The sequence below is a fragment of the Centropristis striata genome, chromosome 9 (genome assembly GCF_030273125.1).
Source record: "Centropristis striata isolate RG_2023a ecotype Rhode Island chromosome 9, C.striata_1.0, whole genome shotgun sequence".
NCBI classification, from domain to species: Eukaryota; Metazoa; Chordata; class Actinopteri; order Perciformes; family Serranidae; genus Centropristis; species Centropristis striata.
In genome coordinates, this window is record NC_081525.1 from 35,147,580 (window position 1) to 35,161,121 (window position 13,542).

Sequence of the window (13,542 nt, forward strand, 5' to 3'; positions counted from 1 at the left end):
CACGTCAGTAGCACCTCCCCACACCAAACTTTCCAGTTTAATTTCCATCTATATTATGGAGGGTTTTTTTGTTTATGTTTGTTAAAATATTCCTTGTCTCATTCATATATAAATTTATTCCAAAAAACTTGGTGAAAGGGACTTTTCTAATGGCTGCCGACAACATGTTCCAATTTATATTGATATAAAGATATTCTAATTTTCACTGTAAAAACGTTTAATAGTTATTTGCATGCATTTAATATGTTAGTGCATTATTTGCATATTCAAACATTTTAGAAAACTAAAAAAACAAGTTATAAGTAATCAACTGGGGAAATTTTATGTTGACATATTTTAGTAAATTTTTTACCCCAATCACTTGTAGTGTCTCCACTTAATAGTTTTTCTTTTATGTATACATACAATGCAATACAATATAACTATACAATATTCCTATGTATATATGTGTATAGCAATATTGTATAATTATATTGTATATTGTAATTTATAAGTAGTCAGATATTGTATATTACGTTATATATTTGTATTTTAGATTATATATCATAACATAAAAAAAAATTGATATGAAGATAAATGTATAAGTCATTAAATGTATGTTGTTTAAGATACATTTATAAGTTTATTATACTTTTGATTGATAATACATTTCTATTTTTGGTAAGGATATGTATATCAGTAATGAATTTATGTTTTTGTATGACAGAAATAAAACAAAATAACTATTATGTTTATACAAATGTAGGAAAAGTTATTAGCAATAAGAGCAACAAGGAAGCTGATTAATAATCAAGCAATACCTTATGGAGAAGGGGTGGGAATGAATACATTTGACATTTTTTTTTCAGTCCTTATATACTTATGTCCTTATATTACATAAACCAAAGCATTAAGCGGTTGACCATGTATTTGGCTTGGTGCTTTTCATTTCATTTTTCAAATATTACTTGCTTACTTTTTGTACATGTTCTAAATAAATGTCCAAACAGAAAAACAAACAAACAAACAAACAAACAAACAAACAAACAAATTTACATGAAGGTAAATGTATAAGTCATTAAATGTATGTTGTTTAAGATACATTTATAAGTTTATTATACTTTTGATTGATAATACATTTCTATTTTTGGTAAGGATATGTATATCAGTAATGAATTTATGTTTTTGTATGACAGAGATAAAACAAAATAACTATTATGTTTAAACAAATGCAGGAAAAGTTATTAGCAATAAGAGCAACAAGGAAACTGATTAATAATCAAGCAATACCTTATGGAGAAGGGGTGGAAAAATTAATACATTTGACATTTTTTTATGTCCTTATGTCCTTATATTACATAAACCAAAGCATTAAGCGGTTGACCATTTATTTGGCTTGGTGCTTTTCATTTCATTTTTCAAATATTACTTGCTTACTTTTTTTACATGTTCTAAATAAATGTAAACAAACAAACAAACAAACAAACAAACAAACAAACAAACAAACAAACACAGATGTCAGTGTCATACAGTGTGCTGCTGTGAACGGGGGACTGGACCTTTAATTCCGCTCGTTCCCATATGAGAGTCTCGCATAATACTCAAGTCAGCTGACTCGAGACGCCATTTTGTCAGCCATTTCCTACACTGATCCATTGCCAGCGTCTCTGCAGAGCACAGGACGCCCCGTCTGGCCTCAGCTTCATCTGCCCGGGCTTGGTAAACAGCAGCGGCTCCTGCACACACGGTCCCCGGGTGGATGAGACACAGTGTAGAGGGTCGGCTGGCACCCACGAGACCTCTGCAAGGAGCAGCACCCCGCAGGACAGAAGCGGCACGAGTCTCCGGCGGACATGGCTTTGAAGATTGTCAAAGGGAGCATCGATCGGATGTTCGATAAAAACCTTCAGGATTTAGTACGTGGCATTAGGAATCACAAGGAAGATGAGGTAAAAAACCCCGACGACCAAACACTGTCACCTGGAACATTTTTAACCCCTCATTCATTAATGTTTTAACTCATATTGTCATTACCGCTGACCAGCTAGCTGACGTTAACTGCTAATGCTAGCTAGGTAAATTAACGTTAGGTATTCTGGTCAGCTAACGTTAGCTCAGTCATTTCAGCCGCTAGCTAACAGCCATTCAAAACAGCCCTTTCCAGCGGATAATGCTAATATGCTAAATAACAGGTTGTGGGTTGCATATCGTCGCCCTGTTAAAATAATAGCCAACTCATTTTTTTCAAGTTTTGCAGGAAACATAAAAAACTTCACCAAAAGTATAACATATGACATTTATTGATCATTTCACTCAAAAAGGATGTAACAAAGGATGGCTATTGGCATAGTAATAACACTGTGCGTAAAGTATGTAACTTAAGAGAAATAAATTACTTAGGCAATTTTTGAACATGCCTTTGTGACTTAAGCAAGATATGGTAACGCTTTATTTTGAAGGTGTCTACATAAGAGTGACATGAGCGTGTCATAAAAATGACATGGGATGTGTCATGCATATATATATATATATATATATATATGTGTACTGTATATATACACTGTATGTAAATTCTCTTCAGAAACATGACATGACAAGTATGGTAACGCTTTATTTTGAAGGTGTCTACATAAGAGTCACACAAGCCTGTCAGAAACATGACATTACAAGTATCATGAGCATTAATGTTACTTCAAAGTGTCATTAATGTTCATGACACATCCCATGTCACTCTTATGTATATGAGGATGTAGGCGATTTTACCATAGGTTAACATTTTAACAGTGTGAAGATATTGGTGCTAACTTTGTAGTCACACTACATGTCAGGTTTTTAATCCTAGGAGAGAACGATTTAGTGACAGCTAGCAAACTGATCTAAGTGACAGAGCGAGGAAGCAGCTTGATGGGTTGGAGATTACTCTTCGACATAACGGAGATCATACAACACAGCAGGCTACAGCTAATCTGAGCAGCCTTAATATCAGACAGACAAGTGCTAACTTTATTATTAGTTATTGGCCTTTAGTGGCTGATTAATTTGGGGAGAAGTAACCAGTTGTCGTCAATCTGTCAGTGATATTTGTCTGTTATTTGAGTTGAAGACACAAGAGTCACTCGACTGTTGAATGGATGATGTGATGCTCTGCAGACATGGGGGGAAGGACAGGCCTTCACTTGTCTGTCTTGTTCACTTGTAGCTTAACATTGTCCATTATGACCATTCTGGATGCTGATATAACATTTTTCTCCTTTCCTCCATTTTTCTTTTTTAACACCCCATCAGTGACTGAAGGTGATGTCATCTCTGTCACCACTCTGTGGGTGATGACACTCATCACAGCAACAGACCTGAGTAGGAGGAGGGTGGGATGGGCCATTAGAGGGCACTGTTTGTGACAGCCACGTTTCCATCTCTCACAACAGCCTGCTCTTCTTATAGGCTCTATGTGAGGCTCTGTCTAGCCATGTTCCTCCTGTGAAAAATGTTATGTCAGGTAGTTGGAGGGGTTGGGTTGCACAGAGCTGCGGTGCTGTGTACACCTGTCTCAGGCTGTAGGTCAGGTGTGAAATGTAGAGGTAGCTTGTCTAACCTGAGGGCAGCTGTTTTGGATGTTATTACTTTCTCAACGTGGCAGATTTTTCCTGCTCACTGTCTCACCTGAAAAACAATTTACAAGCAGATATAATCAACTATATACAAAATTTCTTGGATATTATACTATATTTGTGTTTTCATGTTTCTGGAAATAAATCACTAAGATGTTTGTAGTGCATGATCTCTTGATTTGGTGTATGCGCTGAGATGTTCACCAGTTGTAACCCTAGCTGTCCAGCCTAGATAAGGTGGTGGTTGCCCTGTCAACAGTGGACAGTTTGCTGAAATATTAATACGCTCTGAGTGTGTGTGCACGCCTGAGTGTGTGTTGACTTTTTCCAAGCTGGCCCACAGTTTGTTTTTCACGTGTGTGCAGAGTCCTTGTGTGGTTCATTCATTCACTCTCCCTCCCACGCCTTTGGAACAGCAAGCTTATTGTAGAAAGTCGTGAAGATGTCCGAAGTTCAGAACTAAAAGAATATGAGTAAGAATATAAGGTGATTTACATCCCTTTATTAAAAATTGTGTAGAATTAGTTAGCTTTGGTTAACACGAAACCTACTCATTTTTGGGGGGTTGGAACGTACAGGCCTTCCAGTTTATCTCAGTCAGTCTGCATTGTTGGCAGAAAGATTGTCTCTGTTGGCAAATTGACAACTATTTCAGTTATTTCACTGCGTTCTGAATCGGTAATTGAGGGCGAGTGTGATGCAGAAGCACTGTGTGTGTCTGGTGATCTTTTGCTGAGTCCCTGGCTGCGGTCGAATAATCAAAAAAATCAGCTCCTAAGTCCTTTCCTAACCACTTTTCCTTAACCTCAATGGAAAACGTCACGAGGTCAAGGAAAGATGAGAAGGAGAATTCATGAGGAGTTAGGAGAAGACGATCGCGGTGTTTAGAGAATCCGACTGCACTTACACTTAGTCTACGTCATCACGCGACGGCGAATGTTGATGACGTCGTTTCTTCTCGTGACCGGTCGGCCTTATATGCTGCTACCGCAAGGAATTGTGGGACGGCATTACCTCCTTTCCTTTCGTAAAGGATGGTCCGGTGTATCCTATGCTAAAGGAGATACTAAAGGAAGCATTGAAGCTCCTTTCCTTAACAGTTAGAGAATTCGAACAGCTCTTATCATGGCGGCTACGATAATACTTCCGGGTCATTTCACTCAGTTAGGAAGGTTCCTAAGCAAATTTGACTATTCGACCGCAGCCCCTGTCTGCCCGCCCTTTAGCCCTGCTAGCCACAGTTTCTCCAGGAGCAGCAGCAGAGCTCAGTCCACCCCCCCTCCACCTCCTCCTGTCACTGTGCTGTCTCATGACTCCACACACATGACCAGCACACACTCACTTACACTCTACAAAGCTAAAAGTGTATGTGTTTGTTGACTGATTGCTCCTTCTAGAGGTCTGACCAAGCTTGCCCCCCACTGTTGAATTAAATGTACCTTCTGTTCGCTCAATTTCAGAGAATCAAGTGTATTATAACAGGGGTCATGAGAACAGCTATTTATTCATTCACTCATTCATTCAGGCATGAGGCTCCTGGAAACACTCATTTGTTAAAATGCTGAAGAGGATAAGAGACCTGTTGAGTCATCAATTACCTTATGCTTAGTAGCTATTTAATTAGAGTGATAAAATTGAGTCTTGCTTTTTTATAATGTTTTCCTCTGTAAGCATGGGCAGCTTTTCTTCAGACCTGAGCTTTTGCATAGCCTGTCCATGTGTGTCCCAGCCATCAGGCCATGCAAAATGACAATATCATAGACGAGTGGTAACAATAAATGTGTCAGTTTTGGCCATCAGGTAAGGAAATGTTCTTGGTCAAATGCTCAAGCCATGTGATATTTGAAATTGGAACAGGGCCTTAAAAATTACATGTTTCAGCAGTCAAAACTGACTAGCACACAATGGACACAAGTCATGAGTTTGATGACTCTAGACCATGGTTCGGTTCATACTGTGTTTGTTTATTTATTTGGTGGGGATGAATTTAAAAAAAATGCAGGGTTTTATTGAATCAGCTGCAAGAACACTCACAATTGACATTGTCCATTCATAGATTTAGAAACTGAACAGAAATAGTCCACAAAGTAGAAGCCAAATTTGATTATTACATGATTCACATTGTCCCTAACCAAGGCAAAACTCTTTCCTGTATGTAGAATGAACAGACAGACAGACATCATCAATCCCATGGGGAAATGTCTGTGGACATGGTGTTGCAGCTTTTCTGATTTGGTTTAAGATCTGTAACATCCCTAGTATTAAAAAAAAATGAAGCCTTTATTAGGAATTTATAGTCTAGGATGACATTTTGCCTGACTTGATTTGACTCTGGACTTGGCTAGTAAAAACAGACAAACCAGGACCTTTCAGCTTGTTCCTGCCTCCCGCTCCGGATATCACTCCACCTAATCTGATCTGGTGTCTGTTGTTTGTCCTCTCCTTTGTCTGCCCTCAGGCCAAGTACATCTCCACATGCATCGATGAGATCAAACAGGAGCTCAAGCAGGACAACATCGCTGTCAAAGCCAATGCTGTGTGCAAGCTCACCTACGTAAGATCTCTCAACATCCTCCACAGAATCACTGACTCTTTCTGTCTCGATACATTACATTACACTGATACACATAATGATAGACTCAACCTTTCATTGGCCCTCAGTGTGAGCCCAGTTGTGTGTCTTTGTATAGATACACACAAACAATGTGGCTGTTTTGCAACATGATTTATTAAAAAAAAATGTCTCTTTATTGTTATAGTCAGGGTTATCAATTCAATATCAACACCCAAGAATAACAAAGAAAATTATACTCATAAGCAGTAAGAATATATTCTATATTCAATTATAAAAATTCTTATTTAGATATTTTGTCTTAACTTCAATGACAGCTAGGGAAGATTTGGTTTTGAGCAGGCATTGATTTTAATGCCTTCCAATATGCGCATACAGTTTAATGTAAAATGTGGCATATTGCAGTGCCGTGCAGGCAATGTAATATTCTGTTTAGTTGTGATAAGGCGCACAGACTTTTTTCTTTGTGTATTATCTTTTCTTTTCAAACAGCATCATTCTGAATCAAAGCCCTTTGTTTGCTCAAGGCTTCACCAGGGACAAATAGAAGAGACCAGTTAGAAACCACTTAATACAATTTGAGAAAGCAGGTACAAAACTGCCTGTACAAATGTTGTTTTGTACCTGACAATTAGCCACTACACAGCCTAGCCCCAAGCTAGCAGCCGGCATTTATTGAGAACAGTGTGCAATTCCTGTTTAAATGAAAGCACTCTTTCTATTTATAGCCAAGGCCCACAGGTTTAGATAGTTTGTTGCATCTCTGCCCACTTTCACAGGTTTCAGCTCAAATTATTTAGCCTCTCCTTGCACCACAGGGGCTACTGAGACCCCCTGTCTTCCTTTAATTCACTCACATCCCTCTCTGTCTCTTGTTTTTTTGTGTTACAGCTTCAGATGCTGGGCTATGATGTCAGCTGGGCCGCTTTTAACATCGTTGAAGTCATGAGCTCCTCCAAGTTCACTTACAAGGTAGGACTTGTATATAATCATACGTCTAAGAAATCAACAAAAATATCCAACCTGGTCACTTTCTGCTTAATGGTCATGCTGCTATGGCTATGGTATAAGCTGGTGTTCATTTTTTCTGCTGTTTTATTTAGTCTTAGTTTTGGTCTGTTGCATTGTAGACAAATGTCACGCTGTTGATGCTTCGTCTATTTGACAGTATATGTGAGGGAACCAGCTCCAGCTTTTTTGAGCAAGTTGTGGACTTTTATGTATCGTTTGTCGCGTCTTTTCACTTTTATGTGGCATTGACCCCCTTTGCGATTGATTTCATTAGCCACTCTTCTGTCACTAAATAATATGAAGACTGTTGTTTTTGTGTGTTGCTACAAGCATCTGTTATGTGATCGTCTGACCATATTTCGAAAAGGGCTTTTAGTTCACAATTAGACCACGTCTGCCCACAAGACATTTTTAAAGTCTGCTACTACCTTACCTGAGGTTGATTCTCAAATTTCTCAAATATTGATTCCTTCCTTTGGTCTGGACCGCATTCTTACCTGCACCAAACTGAACTCTGGTACACTTGGAAATTAACTGAGAACCCCATTTTTTGGTACACACCGGAGCTTGTTTGAGGATTATATTGGATTATATTAAACATTTCAGTCAGTCTCGTCTAGCTAAATTTATTTTGATATTATTATTATATTATTATTGATGATTGATTGAAATGATATTATTATATGATGAAAAACTCAGGTTGAATGATTAAGAATTAAGCTTTGCATAAAGTTTATGATCTAGTGATCTGAGGTTGTAAGTTAAAGAACAAGTTACTCTGAGTTCTCCTGACTGTGCTCATTGTGTGTTTCTGGTGTAGTCTTGATATTGGGTATGCAGCAAAAGAAACACAACTGCTACATTGGGACAATTGTTGACATCATCAATAATATTGCAGGTTCATATAGTCACACTTGGTGTTTAATGATGTTGGTGCCATCTTGTCATTATCTTGTCTTAGTCATTGGGAAAAAAAGGTTGATAACAAAAATCTTTTACAGCTTTTGTTAATGAAATTAACACTGACAGATTAACCTGCACAGATTTGTCAGGAAATAATTGCTGAGATACAATCAGTCTCACAAACTGTTCTTCTCTGTAGTATCAAAGTTAATTTCTCTACATAGATACTCACCCAAAAATAGCACTAGCATTAGTCACACTGTGTACTGTACAGGTAAATCTCTGTGGAACTGCTGCAGGTTGATGATAGTTTGTAACAGCATTCTACAGAAATATACAGTATGTGATTACACTGTGTAAATGTTGCACTGTATGTGATTTTTTCTACTTGGTTTTCTTCTTACAGAGGATTGGCTACCTGGCAGCCTCTCAATGCTTTCATGAAAGCACTGATGTCATCATGCTGACAACCAATCAGATCCGAAAGGTCAGTGATGTTTTTTTTCTGTGAATATCTTGACTGTTATTCGTCCCTTAGAGAACCTTTTCTGTCTTGTGGACTATTAATTTCTATTTTTTTCTTCTTTTTCTTTTGCAGGATCTCAGCAGTCCCAACCAGTATGACACAGGTGTTGCCCTCACAGGCCTCTCTTGTTTTGTGACCCCTGACCTTGCTCGGGACCTGGCCAATGACATCATGACACTGGTGAGTCATGGGGAATATGAGAGGTTTTACTACCAAAGACTTGTGCTCTTCATTTTTTTTTTCTGGCGACTCTTAACCCTCTAAAACCCAAACAGTTTCAGGGTGTCCCTTTTCTCCTGTCACATTTTCACTCAGTGTGGTCTCATTTTTCACTGCCATAAAAAGTCTTGCATTTTAAAGGAACAGCAAAATCATGTGAGGGAAACTCAAAAATGTATTTTGTCCCATATGACTTAGTTAAAGTGCAATACGTCCTTAAAAAAAAGCAAGTTTAATTTATTTTATGATTTATTTTACAAAAATGGTAGAATCCATATATACACAAGTGTTACCTACACTGGAAAATTGTTCTACCTGCTATACATAGTGAACTATTAACAATTTCAACCTCTACTTGCATCCTCATCTCTCTGATCTTTGTAAACAGCCTGCAGTTAAGTCATGTGACTGCTGAACTCAGCATTTATTGCTTCCTGGTTGCACTGAGGAACTTTTTTTAATCTTTTATCTGGTTAGGGCAACATTTTAAATGACACATGAAGGAAATGAGTGATAAAATGTCAATATATTAAGCTTAATTGCCTTATTTTCTCTAACAAATTGTTCCTCACACATGATTTGTTCAAGGACTGACTTTTTAAATCCAACAATCATTCAACAGTTCCTGGCAGGGATAAATGTTGCCATTTTTAAGTTATAATCCCCCCAGCCTCACCCCATGTTAACTCATCCTGTCTATTAATTTACCTCAGAATTGTATGGTGAAGAATAGGTGCTATTTCTTTTTCCAGATCAAATACAATCATATTTGTTGTCTCTGCTTTTCCCTGCCCTAGATGTCCCACACTAAACCCTACATCAGAAAGAAAGCAGTGCTAATCATGTACAAGGTGTTTCTGAAGTACCCAGAGTCCCTGCGACCTGCTTTCCCAAGGCTCAAGGAGAAACTGGAAGACCCAGACCCAGGTATCAGGAAATAAGCTGCATTCAGTCTGTTACGCAGGAAGCTTCTGCTTTGTCACCTGAACCCCATAAATTATTCAGCAGCTGAGAATATGAGATTAAGGAAGGCTCATCTGTGATACTGCCAGGGCTGTCTGGGAATATTCAACAGCTCATAGGACTATTTCTGTTGCACTGACAAAAACATCTCACAGGACATTTATCTGGCTTTGTGTGATGAGGACTGGGCCAGTTGTGTCACATCTCTTTACTGCGAGACAAAGTTTAATGGTCTCAGATTCTTGACTGTAAAGCCTCAAGAACACCTCCAATACCTCTTAGACCGGTCCATCGGAGGAAATATCCATAGGCAAGAGAAGAGATAATTCCCACACACTGTCCGGAAATAATAATGTAATAAACTTTATTGTACACACTACAATAAAGGTTATTGCAAGTGAAAGGACAATATGTGTCCTAAAATACAATGTAAGGTGAAAAGAAACGTAACTTCTTCTTATAATGTTCATGTTTATGATGATAAATGGCTGAGGACATTAATGAAATATATTATTTTTTATTTTCTGATCATCATTGTTTCTCTGTAGGTGTTCAGTCTGCAGCTGTAAATGTTATCTGTGAGCTTGCTCGAAGAAATCCCAAGAACTACCTGTCTTTGGCTCCACTCTTCTTCAAACTCATGACCTCTTCTACTAATAACTGGGTTCTCATCAAGATCATCAAGCTGGTAAGTCATCAGTCAAACATTACATGTGGTGTTATATTGCTGCCATGCAGTACCATGGATATACCGCAATATACTTTATGCTGTGTACGGGCAAGCCACAGCTTTGTTTAACACTTGCAGTATTGCACCAATCTTACAGGGATAAATCCATAAAAGAGGAATAGATACTAGTTCCTCCTCCAGCATGAGTCAAAATTCAGTGAGGTCACATGACCAGTTGCACTGCTTCGCAAGTTGTAATTTCTATGAACAGAATCGCAACATTTTGGCTGGACTGCAAAGTATCACAAACCATTGTCTGTCTGCTGTGCATTTGCAAGTGACTAAGATAGAACAGTAACTCTTAATAACACACTTCAAATTGTTTGAAAAAAGCATGATTGTATTGTTGAATTAATTAATTTAAAGCAGTCCTCAACTATTAAACTAAAATGTACTTAACCATTTAGATATGAATATGAATCTACTATGTGTCATGGCACTTCTTGTTTGTTTTATAGTTTGGTGCGCTCACACCACTCGAGCCACGGTTGGGAAAGAAGCTGATCGAACCTCTGACCAATTTAATCCACAGGTGAGATGAAATCCCACAATAGTTTGCCTTTTCAGAGAAGGTAAAAGTAGTTTAAACTGTTGAGTATATCAATAATAATCTGCACTATCTCTGTTTCTTACCCTGTCCTCCTCTCACACAGTACCTCTGCCATGTCTCTGCTGTATGAATGTGTCAACACTGTGATTGCAGGTCAGTACTGGCATTCAATGTGTACAGTGTAATGGCCTCATTCAATATAATATGTGCTTTGCTCTGTTTCAGTTCCTTTTAGAAAAATAAAAAACAAAAAACGTTTTTTCTCAGAAAATGTTAAGTTCACTTTAAGCCCTAATTGATTCTTGTTCTACATTGCAGTGTTGATTTCCTTGTCCTCTGGGATGCCTAACCACAGTGCTAGTATCCAGGTAAGGCTCTGAAGTCCACTCCTCCATCTGCACTTTCATGTCTTAAATAATAATCATAACCCTTTCCACCCCAGTTGAACCACAATGCATGCTTTCACCATTTCTGTACGCAAGTCTGCCTGTTCAAATATACTTAAAGTAGATACACAGCAACTATTAGATGTTTTCTTCTTGCTTTCAGTTATTGTGTCAGTAATGCATGAAAAGATAATTTTGCACCATTAAATATAAGCCTTATTTCCCCAACAATTTTTTTCTCATTTACATTTTTTGAAGTGTGCCTATATGACCAGACTGAAACTGGTGTAGAAAGGTTTATGGTGATGTTAATGGCTCTCCCTTTCTCCCCCCTTTTCTCCTTTTCTCTTGCTCTCTTTCTCTTCTTCAGCTCTGTGTGCAGAAACTGCGAATCCTGATAGAAGACTCGGACCAGAACTGTGAGCCCTCTGTCAATGCCTGCAGTGTGTCATTTTCTCATTGTCTGCGTGTTTCTGACTATGGAGCAGTCCACCCTCTTAGACGACAACAACGTAGACTCCCTGACTCTGGATAACTCGAACATTATTATAATCCCTCTCTCAATTAGAGGGTCTGTTTAATATACCCTTTCGCTCAAATCACCACCTCTTTCACATACGTGACACAGAAAGTGAAAGACTTACTGCAGGTTTTTCCTGGTTTGCTCCTTCAAAAGTCTTGCTATCTCAAAAATAGGGCGTGGCTCTATTAAAACACTTCCAGTTGAAGCGGCGACGACTGCATCCAGCTATTCGAGTTATCTGGAGGCCCATACATAGATAGATTTGTGTGTGGAGTAGAAAGTAGAAATCTGATGTTCATAGAGCAGATTGTAAACCTGTGGTTTGAGGTTTTGTTTATCCTTTTCACGGCACCTCATATTCATGCTTTGGGTATAACACTTCCCAACAGTGTTGTTAAAAATATAGGTAGTTTTTGAATTTCGATACATGACGTTCCTGAATATCTGAAATGGTTCCAACACTAATTTTTTGCATTATCAATACACAAGTACGAGTTGTGCTTTCTTGCAACCTAGCGCTGCAGTGGGTAAAGTAACAAATGAAGAGAAGGAAAAAGAATCGTGATGTCCGAACAAAAATAGATAACATACCTGCAGTATAATGCTTAATGCATTGCAGCCTAGTCACTGTGTTAGATGCACTGTGTGTTGTTGCAAAAACCACATGCAATAGATTTAATCCCATTTTTTGGGATTATCTGCACTGTAACATATTTTTTTAAAAGTTGTGGTGTCAGGAATATTTCACATCTAAAAACAGATCGACCCAAGGCGGTTTTGTAAACAAACTATGAAATGTTTACTTTGTCCATCTCACATTTCATTACTCAGTCAGCCTTTCTTCCTGAGTGAAACTGGACTGCTGCTGAGGGACATTCACTGTCTCCTGCAGCTACACTAAGGCTGTGCCCTCGGCCATTCCTGCAGTGCATTCACTACAGTAACCAGCCTCACCTCAACCCCAAGGTCACTACCACACGTACACACTCATTGATCCAAGAACCTGAGAGGCATTTCCAAATTAGATGATCGACAAAAAGGCCATGATTCAGCAGACTCCTGAATCTTTCAAAAATGCAAAGCGCCAGGGTGTACAACAGAGGATCAAACAAAACAAAACTACTCTGTCCCGTGTGTGTGTTGTACCGTGTGTATGTTTGTGTGTCCTTTCCATTGCCCTGTGTGTTTTGTGTTCCTTTCCTTTTTTTATGTATAGTTTGTGTCATTTCCATATGATTATTATAGATTAATTCTTGGCAGATAACACGATAGTAATTTGATTATATTATTTTTAAGTATAAATACTTTCTAAATACAGCCAGCTAAGCCTTATAGACCCAGTTGATGTAGGGAAGTGCAGTAGGTAAGTATTTGTAGTGTAAACTGAATTTTTCCCAACCAGGGATTGTATTTGTTGTGTAACTGAGTCACAATCAAGTAGGATAGTCAGGTTTACAAATGACAGGAACTTGAAGAAGAAAATATTCTAGCAACATACTTTGGTGTTAAGTAAAGAAGTAAATGCACCTTAAGGGTGTGGAGAGCTGAGGGTGCACTAATGTCTGCTTTTAA

At 38.3% G+C, this 13,542-nt stretch overlaps 1 protein-coding gene across 5 annotated transcripts in view; it reads left to right on the plus strand.

Annotated features, from left to right (window-relative positions):
* The first annotated feature begins 1,603 nt into the window (after nucleotides 1-1,603).
* The window catches only part of ap3d1 (adaptor related protein complex 3 subunit delta 1), a 32,340-nt gene continuing 20,401 nt past the window's right edge, over nucleotides 1,604-13,542 (plus strand). For all 5 annotated transcript variants that reach the window (XM_059342093.1, XM_059342094.1, XM_059342098.1 and 2 more), the window contains exons 1-11: nucleotides 1,604-1,928; nucleotides 6,046-6,141; nucleotides 7,051-7,131; nucleotides 8,480-8,560; nucleotides 8,672-8,779; nucleotides 9,616-9,745; nucleotides 10,330-10,469; nucleotides 10,970-11,043; nucleotides 11,165-11,214; nucleotides 11,380-11,429; nucleotides 11,818-11,866. In XM_059342093.1, the coding sequence (XP_059198076.1) occupies nucleotides 1,833-1,928; nucleotides 6,046-6,141; nucleotides 7,051-7,131; nucleotides 8,480-8,560; nucleotides 8,672-8,779; nucleotides 9,616-9,745; nucleotides 10,330-10,469; nucleotides 10,970-11,043; nucleotides 11,165-11,214; nucleotides 11,380-11,429; nucleotides 11,818-11,866 (955 nt within the window). In that variant the 5' untranslated portion in view covers nucleotides 1,604-1,832. The remainder of the gene's footprint in view (nucleotides 1,929-6,045; nucleotides 6,142-7,050; nucleotides 7,132-8,479; nucleotides 8,561-8,671; nucleotides 8,780-9,615; nucleotides 9,746-10,329; nucleotides 10,470-10,969; nucleotides 11,044-11,164; nucleotides 11,215-11,379; nucleotides 11,430-11,817; nucleotides 11,867-13,542) is intronic.